Source organism: Pygocentrus nattereri, chromosome 17 (genome assembly GCF_015220715.1).
Source record: "Pygocentrus nattereri isolate fPygNat1 chromosome 17, fPygNat1.pri, whole genome shotgun sequence".
NCBI classification, from domain to species: Eukaryota; Metazoa; Chordata; class Actinopteri; order Characiformes; family Serrasalmidae; genus Pygocentrus; species Pygocentrus nattereri.
This window is the reverse complement of record NC_051227.1, coordinates 756,068-774,909: the sequence shown is the minus strand read 5'-3', so window position 1 is coordinate 774,909 and position 18,842 is coordinate 756,068. Positions and strand designations below refer to the sequence as shown.

General features: G+C 39.3%; 1 protein-coding gene across 1 annotated transcript in view; it reads right to left on the bottom strand.

The window, feature by feature from the left end:
* Window positions 1-9,491: 9,491 nt before the first annotated feature.
* nyap2a (neuronal tyrosine-phosphorylated phosphoinositide-3-kinase adaptor 2a) overlaps window positions 9,492-18,842 on the bottom strand; it is a 75,492-nt gene continuing 66,141 nt past the window's right edge. The window contains exons 6-7 of the mRNA XM_037546756.1: window positions 18,358-18,479; window positions 9,492-14,145 (exon numbers count right to left, since the gene is read on the bottom strand). Of these exons, the coding sequence (XP_037402653.1) occupies window positions 13,915-14,145; window positions 18,358-18,479 (353 nt within the window). The 3' untranslated portion in view covers window positions 9,492-13,914. The remainder of the gene's footprint in view (window positions 14,146-18,357; window positions 18,480-18,842) is intronic.

The following is an 18,842-nucleotide window of genomic DNA, read 5'->3' as shown; positions in this document are numbered from 1 at the left end:
GTGTGTGTATGTGCGTGCGTGCATGCATGTCCATTACCTTTGTTTAATGTAATGTGTTGTCAAGGCAGGAGAACCTAGGCAAAGAGAAAGACTCCCACAAAGTCAGTGCTCGTTCATGAACCCCAAAAGTCTTATTATTCATATAACACATTGCATTATATTAGTCCACACACGCCCATGTGGCACATGCACGCAGCTGTAATGCCTTTGCTTCCAAAGTGTTTGTTCAGCCTGTTTCAACCTTGAACAGAATCACCAACTGTTCAAGGCTAGTTGGTCTAGAAGCTTAGTGTTCTACAGACAGTCTCAGGCTCAGAGGCATATACTGAATGATTAACCTGGCAGTCAAAAAGAATCACTCACATAAACATATTCTGTGGGCAAGTCTTTGCAATTTTTATTGAAGGGACTATAAAAAATGAAGGAATAACCATTGCTTCATCTGTAGTAAACATGCCTACCCACCTCCTACAGAGCTACCACATTAGTCTTTGGAGCAAGATTGCTAGCTGGCTACTGCAGAAGGAAGCCAGGCAGATAGCGTTACTCTTATAGGAAGACGAATATCAGGTCTATATATATTAGCCTTTAGCTCAAGAGCTAGGATACAAGTCAGGACTGGTTGAGCACCACTGGGATTCATAATGGTTGTATGACATATTTGTGTAATGCATGCTGGGTATCGCAGTGAGAGGACATTTATGGGCGAGAACACGAATTCTGCCATGGTGATGAGGCTGAGGGGTTGCAACGCTGCCTTGTAGAACTGCCTTATATTGAAAGACATGATATTGAGAAACTGATCGACGGATTGAGAGAATAAATACATTTTAGTCATTCTGGTGCCCCTTTGCCGAATCAGTTGGGGACAAGTTCTAATGCATTTAAATAGTATTGAAGTTCATCTTTATTTTTTAGGTGATCAGACAGACCTGAGGGAAACATCAAAATATTTATGTATCATCAGATTTGAATTAAGCTGAAGAGAAAAGTGGGATACACTGTAGGATGACTTTTCCTTGAAGAAAACCACTGATTCCAAAATGGATCATTTTACCCCCCTTTATGCAACTGGGTGTGTTTTTATTTGGTTCGTATTGACAGGGTTACCTCTAGTTTTAGGGCAGATTGCCCCCTTAAGTATGAAGGCACTTGGCCAAAATCAAGCTGATAAGTTTAGCCCACCTCAAGTGTACAGTGCAGAACATTAAAATGGCAAAATAATTTCACATAAACAATTTATGTGAAAATTTTAGTGGTTGGTTAGCTATCCTAGCTAATGGCAATGCTAATTAAACACTGCATTGACTAAAGACAGCTACCTAGGTTGGTCACTAAGATGAGAGAAGCTGTGACATCATTAATTAAGCAGACAACTCTCATTGGCCTAATGTGTAGAAAGCATATATCCTGTTCAGTAGTATTTAAGCTTCACATTGCTTTGTCATACTTATATAAAGTTCTTGTAAATGATCTAAAGAAGCAGCGTCCCGTGCATTCTTCACTGCTTTCTACTGAACGTCCACAATGGTTGGTCGCACATTTCCCAATATAGTCTCACTTCCTCTTAATTAGATTTATATCTGGTGAGCTGGGTGTGAAACATGAAAATGTAACCAATAATACAGCTGGTGTAAACATGCTTCCTCACATCCTACAGAGGGTTTTTTGTTTAAAAGACTTGGAAATCCCCCTCCTGAAGATGTCTTGAAGGTGTTGAAAAACTTAAACTGCTCATCATCTGGTGAATGCAGAAGGAAGTTAGATAACTGAAGATCAGGCTAGGAAGCCAAACATGCTAATGCGGTAGTACAACTATAGTGTCATCAAATCATTATTACAATAGCGATATTGAATTATACCATTCTGCAGTTAGCAGTGGGGGACAGTAACTGAGTAACTGAGTAAATGTAATTAGTTTCTGTACTTTAGTATTTTTGGTGTATCTGTACTGAAGTTTCTCCGTTCAGGGCGACTTTCTCCTTTCACTCCACTACATTTCAGAGTCTAATATCCGACTTTTTCCTCCTACATTTTGAGAAATCTGTCGTTCCTTTTGGTTTCTGTGTGTATAAAAACGTCACATGTCAAAACGAAAGAAGCGCAAAGCCAGAGCACCAATCAGGGCCCAGCGGTCACTTTGTTTAGAGCTGGTTTTGACCTGTTGGTCATACCGACCCAGTGCAGCACGCGGTTCAACGTCAGCGCAGCAGCGTAAAACTTTGGGAGAGTCTGTTCAACATAAATGATGAACTAACCTAACTTTGTGTAAATAGAGCTCAATATAGAAATATGTCCACATATGCAGTCGAGACTGACGCGGCTTTTTTCTGAATTTCTACAAACACCATTTCATTTTATAGTAAATGAGTTTGGGCTGGTTTATGTTTATGAACAGACGCCTACAGATCAACATAGTAAAGGAGCTCATCTGTGATCCTGAGTTTAAAGCCAGTTTTTATTCAACTTAAACTTGGAACTAAGTTGTAAATAAATCTGAAACTGAAACTTTGCTTGTGTGTAAAAAGTGATTTCAGAGCCACTCGGTTCTCCCTGATGGAAACTGTTTACCTTCAGTGTTTTGTGCTTCTGATCATTTTAATAGACGTCAGCGTCACTAATTAATGACGTTCTATTAAAAGACTGGTTTACCAAGAGAGACGCTGGAGGACTTTCACCTGAAATGAGTTCATGAAGCTAGTCTGGTTATAAAAATGATAACAGGACATCAGAGCCAGAATTCCTCTTTTAGTACTTTTACTTTATACTTAAGTACATTTGAAGGCAAATACTTTAGTACTTTTACTCAAGTGGAGGTCTAAAGGGAGGAACTTCTACTTTTACTGGAGGAATATTTTACCTTGGGGGTCTCGACTTTAACTCAGGTACTTGATCTGTGTACTTCGTCCACCTCTGGCAGTTACCAGCTGACTTATATAAAGAACCTTTTCTCGGGCAGAGAGGGTACAAATCCTGTCTGTGAGTGTCTGTAAGAGCAGCACGATCTTGGTTGTATTTATTAGCCTATTACTGATTGGCTACACTGATTACGCTAGCAGTCTTGGTTGGATTGACTGTATGGTGTATTTGTATAGAGTGATGAAGGAAAACATAAAAATGATATAAATTGTGAATTCTGTCAAACCACTGAGGTGAGGGTTGTAACGCTGTGCTACAGAATACTGCATAACACAACAAATAATATACTAAACAACATACTAAACTCTTACGTTTTAGGCCAGAACATTCCTATAAGTGAACAGAATCCCTTCTAATGCATCAAAACCAGTTGCTAAACATCAGTGTTTGACATATGTGCATGTGAGCAATCTGTGTAATAAAGGCTGTTTGATCAGTGTTGGTGCTCCCTTGTGGCGAGGTCTGACATTAAACAGACAGAATCTCTCTCGCTCCCTCTCTGTGAAAGTGGCGGTTTGGAGGTGATCTCATGGGGGTGGAATGATTATCCACAGCTCTATTGAGGCTGATAAATGGTTGGATTAGAGGGCAGAGGGAGTGTGTGTGTGGGTGGGTGGGAGTGTGTGTGAGGAAGAAGGGGGTCAAGCTGAATGGGGGAAAAAAGTTTTGGGGAAAAGAGCTCTCTTGTACCAGGCTGCCCCAAACTCACACACACACACACATCCCGAGCACCCTGCTGAGAGTCCACACACACACATGCATGTACACATACACACACACACACACACACACACAAAGCACTAGTGTGTGGGAGGGGGTCATGATGTACACTGCCATTTAGCAGTGTTGGCAGAGTTGGCAGTGGCTTTATGATACTGATCTGAGTTCACTTTAGCTGCTGTGATAATGGTTAACATCAGGTTTTAGTTTAGTGGAAACTGATCCCACAACAGATCTGACTCAGTGGCGGTAATGTCACTGAGTTCATTAGACAGTGTAAGCTGAGAGCTCAGCGCTACTTTGAGACTTCCGCTGTGTGTGCCATCAGACAGTTAATCAAGTGTTGACGTGTGTGTGTGCGCGCAGGTTTGTGTGTGAGACAAAGATAAAGAGCAAGATGTGTGTTTTGATCCAGTCTGGCTTGGAAATTCTTTTTTGAAAAAGAATAAAAATGTAAAAAAAAACAAAAAAAAACAGATAACCGAAAATATAATTATGCAATTAACCATATAGTAAATATATGCAGTTCAATATGTATTACCAACATCCCCTAAGTAAATGCACCAAAATATATACAGTAACATATCGCTGTTGTTGGAACAAAACCTTGTATCTTCATTTCTGACATTTTTCAGTTTTTGCCATATTTTAAAAATGCCTGTTGCTCTTTATATTGTGTGTAAACTTTTGGAAAAACATTTGGTTCCATTGACTTACATTAAAAGTAAAGAAGGTTTTTTCCTTCTCTTGTAAAGTGACCATTTTGGAGATACAAGGTTTTGTTCCAACAACAGTGATATGCTAAATACATACATCTAAATGTATATATCTAATAAATGTGCTCTCTCTCTCTCTCTCTCTCTCTCTCTCTCATTCATATATATATATATATATATATGTGTGTGTGTGTGTGTGTGTGTGTGTGTGTGTATATCACTGTTTTCAGAAGAAAACCTCGTATCTCCAAACTTAACGTAAGGTAACTTCACAGGAGAAGGAAAAAACCTGCTTTACTTTTAATGGAAGTCAATGGAACCAGACGTCTTTCCAAGCAATATTGGGTTGTTTCTTTTGGTCCATTCATCATGAAACTTACAAACAATGTAAAGAGCGACAGGCATTTTCAATTTATATTAAAAACTGAATAAAGTCAAAAATGGAGATACAAGGTTCTCTTCCGACAGTAGCGAGATAGATATCTATCTATCTATCTATCTATCTATCTATCTATCTATCTATCTATCTATCTATCTATCTATCTATCTATCTATCTATATATATATATATGTGTCTCCATTTTTGTCGTTTTTCAGTTTTTGACATAATATCAAAATGCCTGTTTTCTTTTTCACTGTGTGTAAATTTCATGATGACTGTCATGAAAGAAACAGCCCAAAATGACTTGGGGAAAATGTCTGGTTCCATCGACTTAAATTAGAAGTAAAGTACTTTTTTCCATTTCCTGTAAACTTATCCCTTTGTAGCCTTGAGGTTTTCTTCAGACAACAGTGATATGTTACTAACTATACCAATGTTTTTACTTTTAATACTCAAAATATACCGCTAACATATAGTAAATGGACATTGAACATTTATCATTGATCAGTGAACATCAGTCACTCAAACACTCCTGAAATGTCTCTTCTGAGTCAGTGCTCTGATCAGCCCCATTACTGGGGATTGAATGACCACTAGAGACTGTAAAGCTGTCACTAGCCATTACATCAATAATTGACAAATCTACTGATTAATCAATTAATCAGAGTGAAATAATTCATTACAAGAATTAAAGAAGCCAAATCATAAATATAATAGATTATACCTGAAAAGTATTTGTTTGGAAAGTAGAAATTTGTACCTGCATAGCCGATATTTCCTTTGAAATCAATGGTGTTAATAGAGAGTTTGCCTCTACTCTTGAAAGCCTTTACACTAGTTGTTAGAACATGGCTGTGGGAATTTGACTGCATTCAGTCACTAGAGCACTGGTGAGGCCAGGCACTGATGTTGGATGATTTAGTTCTGGATAACTCCAATACATGGAGTACTGGATGGAGCTCCATCACTCCAGACAGCTCCACCATCCAGTGCAAAGGCACTCTATACCCCTCTAGCTAAAGGATGCCCTTAGGTTCATATGTGGCTACTCCACAGCTCCCAATGCTTTTCTATGGAAAAATGTGTGCGCAATTGGACTTCTGAGCCAGCTTAACGTACCTGAATTAATTACTAATTAGAGCAGGAGTCTAGACATTTTGAACATATAGTATAATATACAGAACCAAATTGCCAATTTGAATTTCTCAACTGCTCACAATTTTCATACCAATATACATAATTATTTTGTTATTTTAGCATAAAAAAGCAAAATGTTGTTACTGACAAGTTTTATACTTTGACTTATTCATGAGCAACAAAATGAAGATGAGGAAAAATGTCACAGAACATGTTAATTGGTTTCATTTAGTCATTTTGTGGATGATATAACAGAACCCATTTGAATTTTAGTAATTCTATTCACTTTTATTCACAGTAAATCTTGGGTTTTCTGTTTTTTTTGTTTAAAAATAAGTAGAATGTAAATATATATATATATATATATATATATAATATAAAAAATATAAATATGAACGATAATCATGAAAACTCTGTTTTCGAATGATACTATCTAAACAAAGCTATGATAATCCCTAAGATCTTGTACTGGTGATGCTATTTGAACCTATAAAAACCTTGTTTTCACCCATGCTGGTGTAGGAAAGAGAAAGGGTGAGACAGAATGAGAGAGAGAACATATGGAATGCTTTATGAGCAGGCTCTCCTGGTGGAGGTGTACACTCAGGAATGTTCTTATAAAGGGAATAACAGAGCTTTAACATTAGAGGGGGGTCTCTCTCCGCTCTCTTTCTGACATGCAGTGGAAAGACGTAGGCCATGGAAAGAAACCAGTATGTGCAAGTTATTGAAAGGGTAAAGGAAAACTTCAGTGTTTTTCAACCTAATCTCTATCTGCTGCATCTGTAGAGTATGGTTGGTTCCTCAGCTGCAACCGATCCAAGAGCAGGAAGCCTGACAACATATTTACACTGGCAGCCAGTGATGAAGCAACTTCCCATTAGTATCTCCTAAAGTGTGTTTTGGGTCAACAGCTTTGTTGTTGTTATGTGTCATAACTATTGTCTGCAGTAACTGACAATACAGACTAGAGATGTGGTAAATACAGACAGAAAAATCAGAGTATATAGGATAAAAAAACAGAGTATATAGGATAAAAAATCAGAGTATATAGGATAAAAAAATCAGAGTATATAGGATAAAAAAACCAGAGTATATAGGATAAAAAACCAGAGTATATAGGATAAAAAACAGAGTATATAGGATAAAAAATCAGAGTATTCCTTTAGGCTGGAGTATTGGGTTGGGCTCATTTGTTTTTGAGACTGTGAAAGTTTTCCCAAGTGAAAAGCCTGTTGGCATATACTGTAGTGCACACTTGCCATGCAGTACATGTATTATCCCCACAAACCACACACACACACACACACACACACACAATTTGTGATGTTAGTGGTCTTTTTCATGTTCCACTCTACTGCCCCCATGTGGACAGATAAATGTTAGTCGTTCTAAGTGGCAGCTGTGGACTGAGGGACCTTTATTTTGTTTATTTACTCATTACATATTCAAGGGCAATTTGTTGATCTAATTTTTGCATCTGCTGTGGGTTGTTAGTAGCTTTTGTCTCAAACCTTGCGGCCTCGAGGCCCCAGGGCACTGGGCCCGGTCTGATCCCTGATCAGATATCAGAGGGAGTAGATTAAGCATGATGGATTGCTTTTAGAGGCTCATCTTAAAGAGGTATTGCACTGATTTTTCAAAATGTAGGCATCGTTTATTCACTGAGAGAGGCCTGATTTGAAATGCTCCACTATAGAGAACCTTAACCACTTGGACTTCTTTACAGCGGTGGTGATAGGAACCAGATGTCCAGATAGGAACCAGATATGTTTTATATGTAATGTTGATGATGTTAAAATACACTTGAATTAAATATGCACATGCACATATAATTCTATATAAATGTACATATTTACCGTTTTAGACCTAAAGCTTATCTTAAAACTATTATGATGGAATCAAGGCCGCAACCTACATCAAAGCTTTAGGGAGGTGTATTTTGCAGAAATACATCTCGTAGTAAATAAACTAGATGATGAATATGAGTATCTCAACAAGTCTTCCCTTCCTGCATCTCTGTACTCACTGATTACTGTACAAGCACGCATTAAACATAGGTTAGAAAGGACTGTCTGTGCCAAAGCCCAGCTAACAGGAAAGGCAGCTACTCATATAGTTAATGAGACAAAATACAATACAAAATACCTAAGGGGCCTGTTGGTTTCTTAATAAAGTTGGCTACATGATATACTATACCATCAATATGCTGGTTAACAGTGAACTTTCTTATGTTGCTTGTAGTCTCTTATGAGTAGGTAACACAAATCTAATCTAATCACTAATGTAGGCCACTATGGAGCCTGTGGTTTAAACTGAGCAGCTACTGGAGGTGTTAAAGCATGTTAGTTTAGCCAGCAACATAACAAGCAGTCCAAACGAATAAAGAAATATAGGGTTTGCATTTTACAATTTCGTGTCAATTGCGCTCATAAGCGTTGGCAACCTGCATTTATACCACATAGATGGTACATGTTAGCCTATAACATGTGTGCTGCATAACTAAACATCTCAAGAACTCAAAGTTAATGTTACTCTGGTTCTATGGTCAGATCTGTGGTCAAACCACAGCTGTTTTGAGGTCAGCTGAGCACCTTTCACTGCTCCCTGTTTCATGGCTTTTCTTTCCATACTGAATCTAACAAAACCCTTCAGAAACGTCCAAGGAGCTCAGAGTCCCAACACTAGCCACAAACGTCACGGGCAAGATTACGGAAGCAGCTGCAGCGGTTGCTGAGCAGTTATGGGAGGGTTGAAGAAAATGACCCGGAGCTCGGCAGATTTTGATTGGTCATCATAAAATCATAAAAAAATGACAAATATTCTAGGTAGGTCTGTGGCTCTGTGGCTGCGCCCCTAAGTAAACAACTGTATTATCATAACGGCGCTTGTTTCTATGTTTAATCTCTATAAATAGAGATTAATGAAGCTACTGAGGTCCAGACCTCAGCGTCCTCAGAGCTAGTTACAGCCATGAATGTAATGTCCCAGCCGTCATTCAACACATCCACCATGTCATGGTAATGGATAAGGGGGCTTTGAGAGTCATTAAGCGTACCATATATCTGCTTCTACCGCCATCTAAATGGACAAGATTGGTCATAGGTGCTTGCAAAGAGGACGCAATGTAGACACCACACTGCAAAAAAACATATTCATTTATTTATGTAGTCATTTAATTAAAAGAGAAACAATGGTACAATAACCATACTCATTTTTTTAACTCTTCTTTTGACATTTGCCAAAAAATAAAGACTGCAACACACTCAGTGCAAGAAAAGACACAAACTGTGACATCACCGTGTGTATGTCATAGCCCCCCGCAGTGCAACGAACGCTTCCACAGAATAGAATAGTATTTACACACACACACACACACACACGCACGCACGCACGCACGCACGCACGCACGCACGCACACACACACACATGCCAGAGAACGCGTACCGGTACATCAGGGTTGGGGAGTGAGAGTAAGAGCTAGATGGTTTCTATAACCCAACCTGTGTGTTCCATAATCAGGACGTTTATGTTCTCTTTTTTTATTTCCTTACACAATGTGGTATACAATGTCCTTGAAACCACACATTTTGACACAAATTCTGTGCTTGTTGTGTAAAAAAAAAAAGATTTTTTTTTCATTATTTTATTTTTTTTCTGTGAGAAAGTGTGTAGCATGTTGTCTTTTCACATTTATGTGTTTTAATGTTGGGGGCTAATTCAATATGACAAAGCGGGCCATGAATGTGCAGTTCAAATGGTCAACAAATGGAATTTCTGAAATCCGTTTTTGATGATTTTGATGATTTGAATCTTTGTTGCACCTCCGCCCCACAATATGTTGAACTGCGCATTAAAATGTGCAGTTCTTTGTGGAAAATGTGTCAACTTATTTTTACTTATTTTAAAATCGACAAAACAGTTCATTTGGACACGACTGTATCCATGCTCTGCTCACAGCTGTGGTTTTTTGTAGCAATGGTTGCCAGGCTGGACATTTTTACAGGTAAAAACCAGAAATTCTAGCAGCCAAAATTGCTAAAATAGTACATTTTGAGTGATATAAATTTCAATAGCTTGTATTTATTAGGCATGTAAAAGGCCACACTGTTTAGATTGACTGGGTATAGACTGGGTTTTTATAGGGTGAACATCAGCTAAGCTAACACTGTATGGCTCTAGCTACTGTACCATGGTCAGTATCTTAAGGGACCTGCACATAACATTTTCCCCATTGTACAGGCCATATACCCACATTTAAGACTGGGCAAAATGACAATATTAATCAATATCTTGATAAATAATGCCACAACACACTTTTCAGAGTATATTGTGAATATTATCAGTATTTACAGAGCACTGAGCACATGTTTTATTACAAAAAGCGCCTGATTAGGCCTGATTAACTAGATTAACAAATGAGTTGCCGCTTGTGGTTCTTTATTGTTCATTCCAACTTAACAGATGTAAGAAATCAAATATTGTAAACTATATTATGCGGTGAAAATTTCTTTTATATGTTTTATATGTTGTGATATTTCTGCCATATGGTCCACCGCTACTCACATTACAGTAAAAGTAGAAATCACGACGGGATGTTGTCTTGAGGAATATCAATAATAAGATCATAGGCTGACAGCAACAACTTAGTCCCTAAAATTACAGGATTCAGTCACTCACATAGGCTGCATGTAGCTCAACTGCACAAAAAACAAATACCACCTGATCTGCCCCAAAGTGTGGCCTTTAAAATGTGTACAAGTGAAAATCACAATCTAAATGTATTAATATGTCGATATCTTGCCAAAAATATTAGCTCCACTTTCTCATTAAGCTGAATGGAATTTTGGCCCGTGTTTTCCGAAGTTCGTCCAATACAGCAACGGTAGTTACGAAAGAACCCTTCTGTGGGCGGAGCTTGAATAAGTTAATGCCACCAGCATCGTTCTGCGTCCTATCCATGTTGTCTGTCAGTTTAAACTACATGTGCTGAGCGATCTAAGACCCTTTCAAGTATCATTTGTTACAGTTTTCATCTTGTCTGCATGTCTGAAAACATGAGACAGTGCAGCTTTTCTCTCACTATACCATCTTCCCCTGAATAGGCTTAAATCATCGAAAGCTTGTACAGGCGTGGATGTTGTGCTGAAAGTGAACAGAATGTGTTTAGATCTGCTGTGGACGCTGGGCCACTAAAGAGTGATGATGGTTCAGGATTTTCCACAAGGTCTAGACCTTTGCTTTCACTTTAAATCCTCTCTCTGGACTAATGGTTGACCTTAACAAAACCCTCTTTGAGGTGGATTAGTTTTACCTGGAGGAGTGCTGTATTTTTAGTGATTGCCAACAAGATCTGTGATTTTAATCCAGTAGGAACCTGCCAGGTCAGTAGTTTTTGTAAGTCTGCTAAGTAATAATTCTTTTTTTGTTGTTGTTGTTGTTGTTGTTGTTGTTGTTGTTTTTTCTGGCACAATATTTGCCACTTAGCTGCACAATGTGCTGTTATAAGAATTGTGGTGTCCAAAACTGATGTAAACGGAATTCAGGCTATTTGAGGTAACATTGGGAAACAACACAGATCTGTATGGCAAATCACACACAAATTACGTTTCTGAGCCTCCTCTGGAAAAACGAATCCAGCTCGAATTGGGCTTACGCTCTGTTTAATAACCTGGCCACGGAATGACTCATGGCTGAACCATCAGAACCACACCGCCCACTAGTTGTGTAAAATGTTACCACAGTACTGACTTAGCACCTTACCAAGTCACCCTCAGTTTATTCCATCTTGATTTGCTCTTCTTCTTCATTGCATCTGGTGTTGGTGGTGTTTCTCACTTATACTTATTTACTGCACAATTCACAATTTGACCTTTCAGCCCCTCCCAAAGTCTCCGCCACGTTTAGTCACAGTGAACCCGGGTCTCCAAGGCAACGCTTTTTGCATGGATGTCAAGCTCTATGAGTGTGTACGTGTATTTGTATGTAGGTGTATTCGAAGGATGGAGAACAGGGTTGAGTGGGGTGCCGTCGGCATAACGGGGGAGGGGCTTTAGGTTTCACTGACCCCATCTTTGGGGGTGTGGCTTTGTCACACCTGAGCAATCACCAATCAGACGTTTAACATGACATCACAAAGTCCTGCCCTCAGCAGTGCAAAAAACCAGAGAGCACAGTGAGTCCATGGTAAACAGTGAACACCACAGCACGATGCCATCCGTAGTTTTAGAAGCTTGTGAGAGTGCTGCCCTTATTAATGGGCAGAGGTGAAAGATGTGGATTGGTCCCTCTGGTGGCTGGCAGAGAAGCCAGCCGATCAATGTTTGTTAAATTACTACGATAGCCAGTAAACAACGGCTAAATGACACAACCACCTGATCACTGCTGATTCACTATTTCCACCTATCAGTGACAGAAAACAAATCAGAACTCTATACATCACAAAGGACAACTGACATCCACACTATATAACTCCATTCGATTCGGAATCAAATCGCTCCAGTCCACTCTGGATCGTTTTGATTCAGAATCAGATTTGAATCTGTTGAATTCAAGGTTCACTCTATCAAGGCATGCGCTTTATTCAGGCATATGGTCGATCTCTCCGCCTATTGCCATGTCTGATTCCTGCTATGTTTTCCATTAGGCAAAGGTCACGATTCCAGTTCGTGTCCGTGTCCCAGGTGTGGCTGGACATAGAAATATGGCTCTTCCATAGTGATTGTAGTAAACTTGGTACAGATGTGGTAAACTTGGTACAGATCATGGTAAGCCTGCCGGATGCTGATCTACAACGTTTCCACTTTTTAATGCATGCTTTGTGGACATTTTTGCAATAAGTGTTGTTTCTTGGAAAGCATAAATGCTCTTATATGCTAGAACCATGTAAACCTGTTGAGTTGGTAGTCTTGAGCGTCCATGAAAAAGGCTACAACAACAGTGTCAAAAATGTCTTGAATGGGATTATATCTAAACTAGACACACATGTTGATGTTATGTCCATACAACAGGGTGATGATCCAGTCACAAGCTGTGCTGATCCAACTCTGAAGCAATATGCTTTTTAAAATGCACCCAGTTTAATGTGACCTGCTGAGCAATATTGCTATATTTGCCTAATGCAGCCAAAAACAAGAACTAACTGGCTTTCATACCCTGCTCACCTTATCTATTGTTAGCCAGTTCAGCATTTTCGGCTGATCTGCTCCTTAAGAGTTGTAGCACTTGTTATTACATATTTTTGACTATGTTTATGTAGTCTTTATGGCAGGGACGCTCAAGGAAAAAGTTGAACAGCACCAGAGAAATCAGGCTTTAAAGTGATTGATGGCAACCTCTTTGTTTTTGATGAGAGATCAGCACCTCAAATACACACAACAAGACCTCAACGACGATCCACTATTGTAACAATCCGATTCAACATCCAAGTTCAAGATGCCAAAATAGACTCCTTTTCTTAAAATAGTGCTTTTGTTAAATCACCATATCAAATAAAACTTTTGACATTCTTTTAACACATATATAAAAACTGTGGCATATTTAATTCTCACATAATTCATTGTTATACTGTATATATGTTTATATATATATATATATATGTGTGTGTGTGTGTATATATATATATATATTTCCCCCCTCCCAGATGAGTGTCGATGCAACATATAAAACAAAAAAGAAAAATAAAGAAAAAAGAAAAGAAATAAAAAGAAATCCTGTCTTTGAAAGAACGCAGATCATCTCATGGCTAAACATCTACAATTTTCCACTCTGAGATGTCAACTCATTTAAGAGAGTTCTCCTATATAAAATTTCTAATTACTCTAAGCATATTTGATATTAAGACAATTTCCAATATAAAAATATTAAATATAAACCGTGATAAGAAACCAAGGAGATCGGATCCCTCAGATTTAATTGAATTTGCTACAGAAGTTCACTTCCTTTCCCTTCACTACTATTGGTGGTCAGCTATTGTTTTGCCACACCCTCTCACCCTGTATGTTCCCATTCTTCGTTGGACTGGAGCACACACTCCTTCAGTTAGATGGCCGTGTCCCAGAAGACAGTGGTCTGGGTGGAGTAGGGCGGAGGGCCGTATTTCTTGCCCCCATTGGTCTTCTTCCAGCTGGGCAGGATGGGCATGCTGTCCTGCTTGCAGAGGGCCTTGTCCGGAGGTTTCTGCCGTGCTTTAATCTCTTTGCACAGATGCCGTTTCTTCTCGATCATCTCCATCATGGTGTGGTCCCCACATGCCCATGGAAACGGGGGCATCTGGGGGAGCAGGAGGCAGGGTGGGGTTTGGGGGGTGGGGGTAAGAAAATGCTGTCTTTACCCTTATTCTGCTACCATAAGACTATCAGTCATTTCCAGTCCCAGTCCTTGCGATGCAATCTCCATCCAGTGCACAGCTGGCCTGGCCAACAGTTACACACTGGACTGATGTCATGACAGGCATTAATGCTACACCCACAAAAGTGTTCTTTAACAGCTACTGTTATGACAAGAATTAGAGAATACTGACAAAAATCCTATTTACCTTATTAGGAAAACGCAATGGACAAATCACTAATGTCTGTGAATGAACCTTAATTTAAAGTGTTACCTTTCTGTGTTATCTGTCATCACCCAGTGTTAGGATATACTGGGTGATGTTTCTTTTATAATGCAATTAACAGCTTCAGCTGTTTTGACTTGGTAACCAGCTAAGCCTTAATTCTCTCTGTCCAAACTGAGATAACTTGGGCCCACAACATACTGCCACACTCTGTGCTTGTGTTGTAATTTTGTATACAGTAGTGTGTGGAATACCTCATGTTGTTTGGGAGGGGTCCCATATTGCCTGGCTACTCCGTCACTGGCCGACTGCTAACTGACTCATCATAGCACTACTGACACCACCACGTTTACCAATATATTACGACATATTGTGAGGCGTTTAAGATGGGCATTGGCTATTGAGGACCAATGGGGTGAACTAGTCTGCTAAGCTTGCTTATTGTGGGTGAAGCAGCTAAAAATGTACCTTTATATTTGAGTGTCTAATTTTCCCTAATGAACAGCATAACTGCCCCCTGGAATTCTGATTTGGAAGCATTCAGGGGGTCCAAGAGGTAAACTGGGAGGACCCCATAACCCCTTGTATTTTGCACCTTTAGTGTAAGTGCAATAAAGAAAATTTCAGCCATGGTATAGTAGCTATAGGTGTAGGCCAGGATGCAAACTAATAACGCTAAACTGGCCTGTGGACTTTCTAGCTAGCATATAAGATGTTAATGTTACACTGAAATGATTTAAACCTCCAAGTGTGCAACAATTTCTCATTCGGTTGCATGAGACTTTTGCCAACTTCTCGTAAAGCTTGTAACAGTCGCTATAAAGGAATGCATTTGTGGGCAGAGCACAGATAGGTTGAGTCTCTAGGACTGGGATTAGAAACCATCACCAATGGCAGTTGTAGACCATGCATCTCTAACATTTCTCAAATTATTCCTGTCATTACTATTTAACATGTTATTACCTTTAGCATATTCACTCATTTTATTGCACAAGACTGACGTATTCATGCATATTCCTTGTGTTCCTTGTGAAAGGGTGCTTTAGTAGCACTGTGCAAGAATGCTTTTGAACATTTTACCCCCCACAGAAACCTTTAATAATGATGACAGTATCATTTTCAGTCCTATTCAGTTCTTTAGAGGTCAAAGAAGTAATTGCTGACACACACACACACACACACACACACACACACACACTCACACACACACACACACACACACACACACACACACACACACACACAATCCCTCGTGATGTGCTCATGCACACTTAAAATAAATATACAAATATGCATACACTCTTAAAATAATACAACAATACAGGCACAAAGGCACGTGCACACGCACACACACACACACACACACACACAAAGTTGTGCTTTTGAGACAGGAAGCAGACAGACACATAAAGGACAGCAGAGGCAGGAGAGAAAACAATGCAACTTTGACAGTTTTATTTTACACTTTTATGTTAGTTATTTAATCAGGTCTGGGTTAGTTTTGTCTGAATTTATGGTTAGTGTCATATAATATTACTGCACAGTCACATATAAATAGAAGATTGAGAGTTTAGTTTTTTAAAGGGCCCATATCATAGAAAGTTGAATTTTCCTTGCATCTTTGAAATAAAAGATGATGATATGATACAATTTAAAATGTACTGCTCTCTTTCTGGTTCAGGCAGCTCATTCACTGGAAGCTAAGCTGCAAAAACAGCTTGCTTTGAAAACAAGTGCATTTGCCTGTGCGCACCTGTCCAGCCTACAGTAGTTGAGCCCTACCCATTCACTATGAAGAGTTTCAGCCTGTGCTGCTTTTTAAAAGAGGCACAATACAGGCAGCCAGTCAAAACAGAGGTCACTTACATACATCAGTCTTAAATGCACGGTCACAAAATCATGGACACGTAAAAATGAATTGGAACATCCAAGAAAATATGCGATATGGGCCCTTTAATTAAATCAAATTTAGAAAATAGGTTGTGTGTAATACTAATTCTTTGGGAATATTCACAGCATGTTCATTACAAACTGTTTCAAACAATGTTTGATGATTTTTGAACAGTTTTTTTGATAACAGTTGCACAGAAATGTACATTTTGTTCTAAATGCAAAGCACTACGTGAGTGTGTGCATGTGTCTGAGGTTCTCCAGTGCCAGTCCCTACGACAAACTTGCAACACTTGGACGAAGAAAACAACCTGCATAGACGCATTCAGTATAGAAAGCAAACAGGCAAACACAGAAGTGCATTTGATTTGTATCCTTGACTTCTAAACTTTGTTTGTATATACGTACATCAAACAGTGGAATTTGGATGGAGTGTTAGTACAGCCCCACGGTTAGCACTGGGGCCTTTTCACTCTTAGTCAACACAAAACATAATGTCATTATTCTGATTGTAGCCTTTAAAAGCTATAGCTGACTTGAAGAGAGTTCTGGCAGTGCTTTAACATGACATGAAGACCTGCATAGTCTGCATAATCAATGTGTAGGTTGCATACACTGAGTTACTAGTTTATTAGAAACTCCTACCTTGTACCTACACTCACTTGGCATGATATTAGCCATATACAGTCCTGATCAAATGTCAGAGACCACTCATCATTGATTTCATTTCCACCCACAACAGCCATTAAACACAAGCTATTCGTTTACAAGAGATACCTCTGAGGAGATCAGAGATAAGATAATCCACTTTCATTGTAATTTGCAAAACTGCAATGTCCTCTGAACAATGGGCTGGCCATGGATATGACTGAATATGACATGCAACCAGTTCCTAAGACTTAACTTTGGAGAAGAGGAAAAATATCCCTGTTACTTTGAAAAACTGAACGGAGGTCTCCTGCAATGAAGGTGGACACAGTAACTATGAAAGCGTCCTGCGTCATTCAGAGCAGATGAATAACTTGTATTTAATGGTCATTTTGACTGGAAATTTAAATAAATGATGGTGGTCTTGGAAGTTTCCACAGTACTGTAGGTGCACTTTGTGGGTTTACAATTATTGACTGTAGCCCATCTGTTACTGCATGGACCATCACCCACACTCTTTTCTAAACATCTCAGTGGTCCACCAACTAAAACTATTCAGCTAACAGCGGTTATGTGGTCAGAAACTAACTGCTGATGAAGATGTAGATGATGACAAACACATTGTGCCTGGAAAAAGATGAGGCCTGCCTACAAGGTGTACCAAAAACATGTCTAGCATTTGAACATACAACCATGCCGTTGCTGTGCCGAGAACAGTCTACCAAACAAGCAGCGGTCATATGATGGTCTTTTTCTATTGACTGATGGATGGATGGTAATTGTAAACTTACAAAGTGCACCATTGGTATTTGGTTGTAGATGCAAGGCAGGCAAATCTAATAAACTGGAAACTTAGCATATGTTTTCTCTTTCTTCTATACAGTATTACAATCAAAATATCCATTAAAAAGAAGTGGCTGGCTAGAAGTTTTGAGTAATTTCTGATCCTGAGCTTCATGGAAAACTAGGTATTTATATTTGTTGTTAGATGTTTGTATATACATGCAAAAACATACAGACATTATCAGCAGAGAAAACGGTAAAAAGCTACTAGGTCCAGACTAGGGCTGTCCGCTTTTAGAACAGCCAGAATAAAAAGCTTTTTCAATGCGGAAGGGTTTACTGTACCATGTTCAGAAAGGCAGCCCTGATCTGGACCGAATGGAAACACACGACAATGAAGTGTCTGCTGTGAGCCTTGACCCACACCACACACACCATCAGCAGAGCCACAGAAATAGCAGCAACGAGGATGGAGTGGACACACAGCCAAAAGTTCATACGGTCGAAAAGGACAAACATACAGCAGAACAATCGACAGACATGGAGACGGGACAGAGTTCCACATACATGCGCTCTCTCGCTCACTCTGAGGAGTAAGAGGGTGGTACCTGGAATGGGGTCCCACTCTGATTGGCTGAGGGTTCAGGGGCATGCCTCTGGGGGGTTCCAACAGGTGAGGGGACTCCTGATGTCGAGGCAGAGCGACCGAGCTTACAGGCGGCTTTTGGTTCTAAAGAGAGAGGGAAACATGTTTGTGAAATACTGAAAATGTTGGCTTTTTCAGCACTTTAGATTACAAAGAAACTGATTTTTAGACGTTTGAGCACTGATACTCTGCAACATGAGTAAATATCTGTTCCATAGTTAGACATCAGAGATAAGACGATCCACTTGCACAGTCAAAGGATAAAAATAACAGAAAATAGAAGCTTAAAATAGAGCTTAAAAAATGTAGTAGTTCAAACACTATAAATAGTACATTTCTGAGAGACAGGAGAAGATCAAGCTCAAACTTGGACCTGAAAAACATCTACTCCCTCCACTGTGAGAAGAAAGTGTGAAGCAATTACTTAGAAAAGGAAACACACAAAAA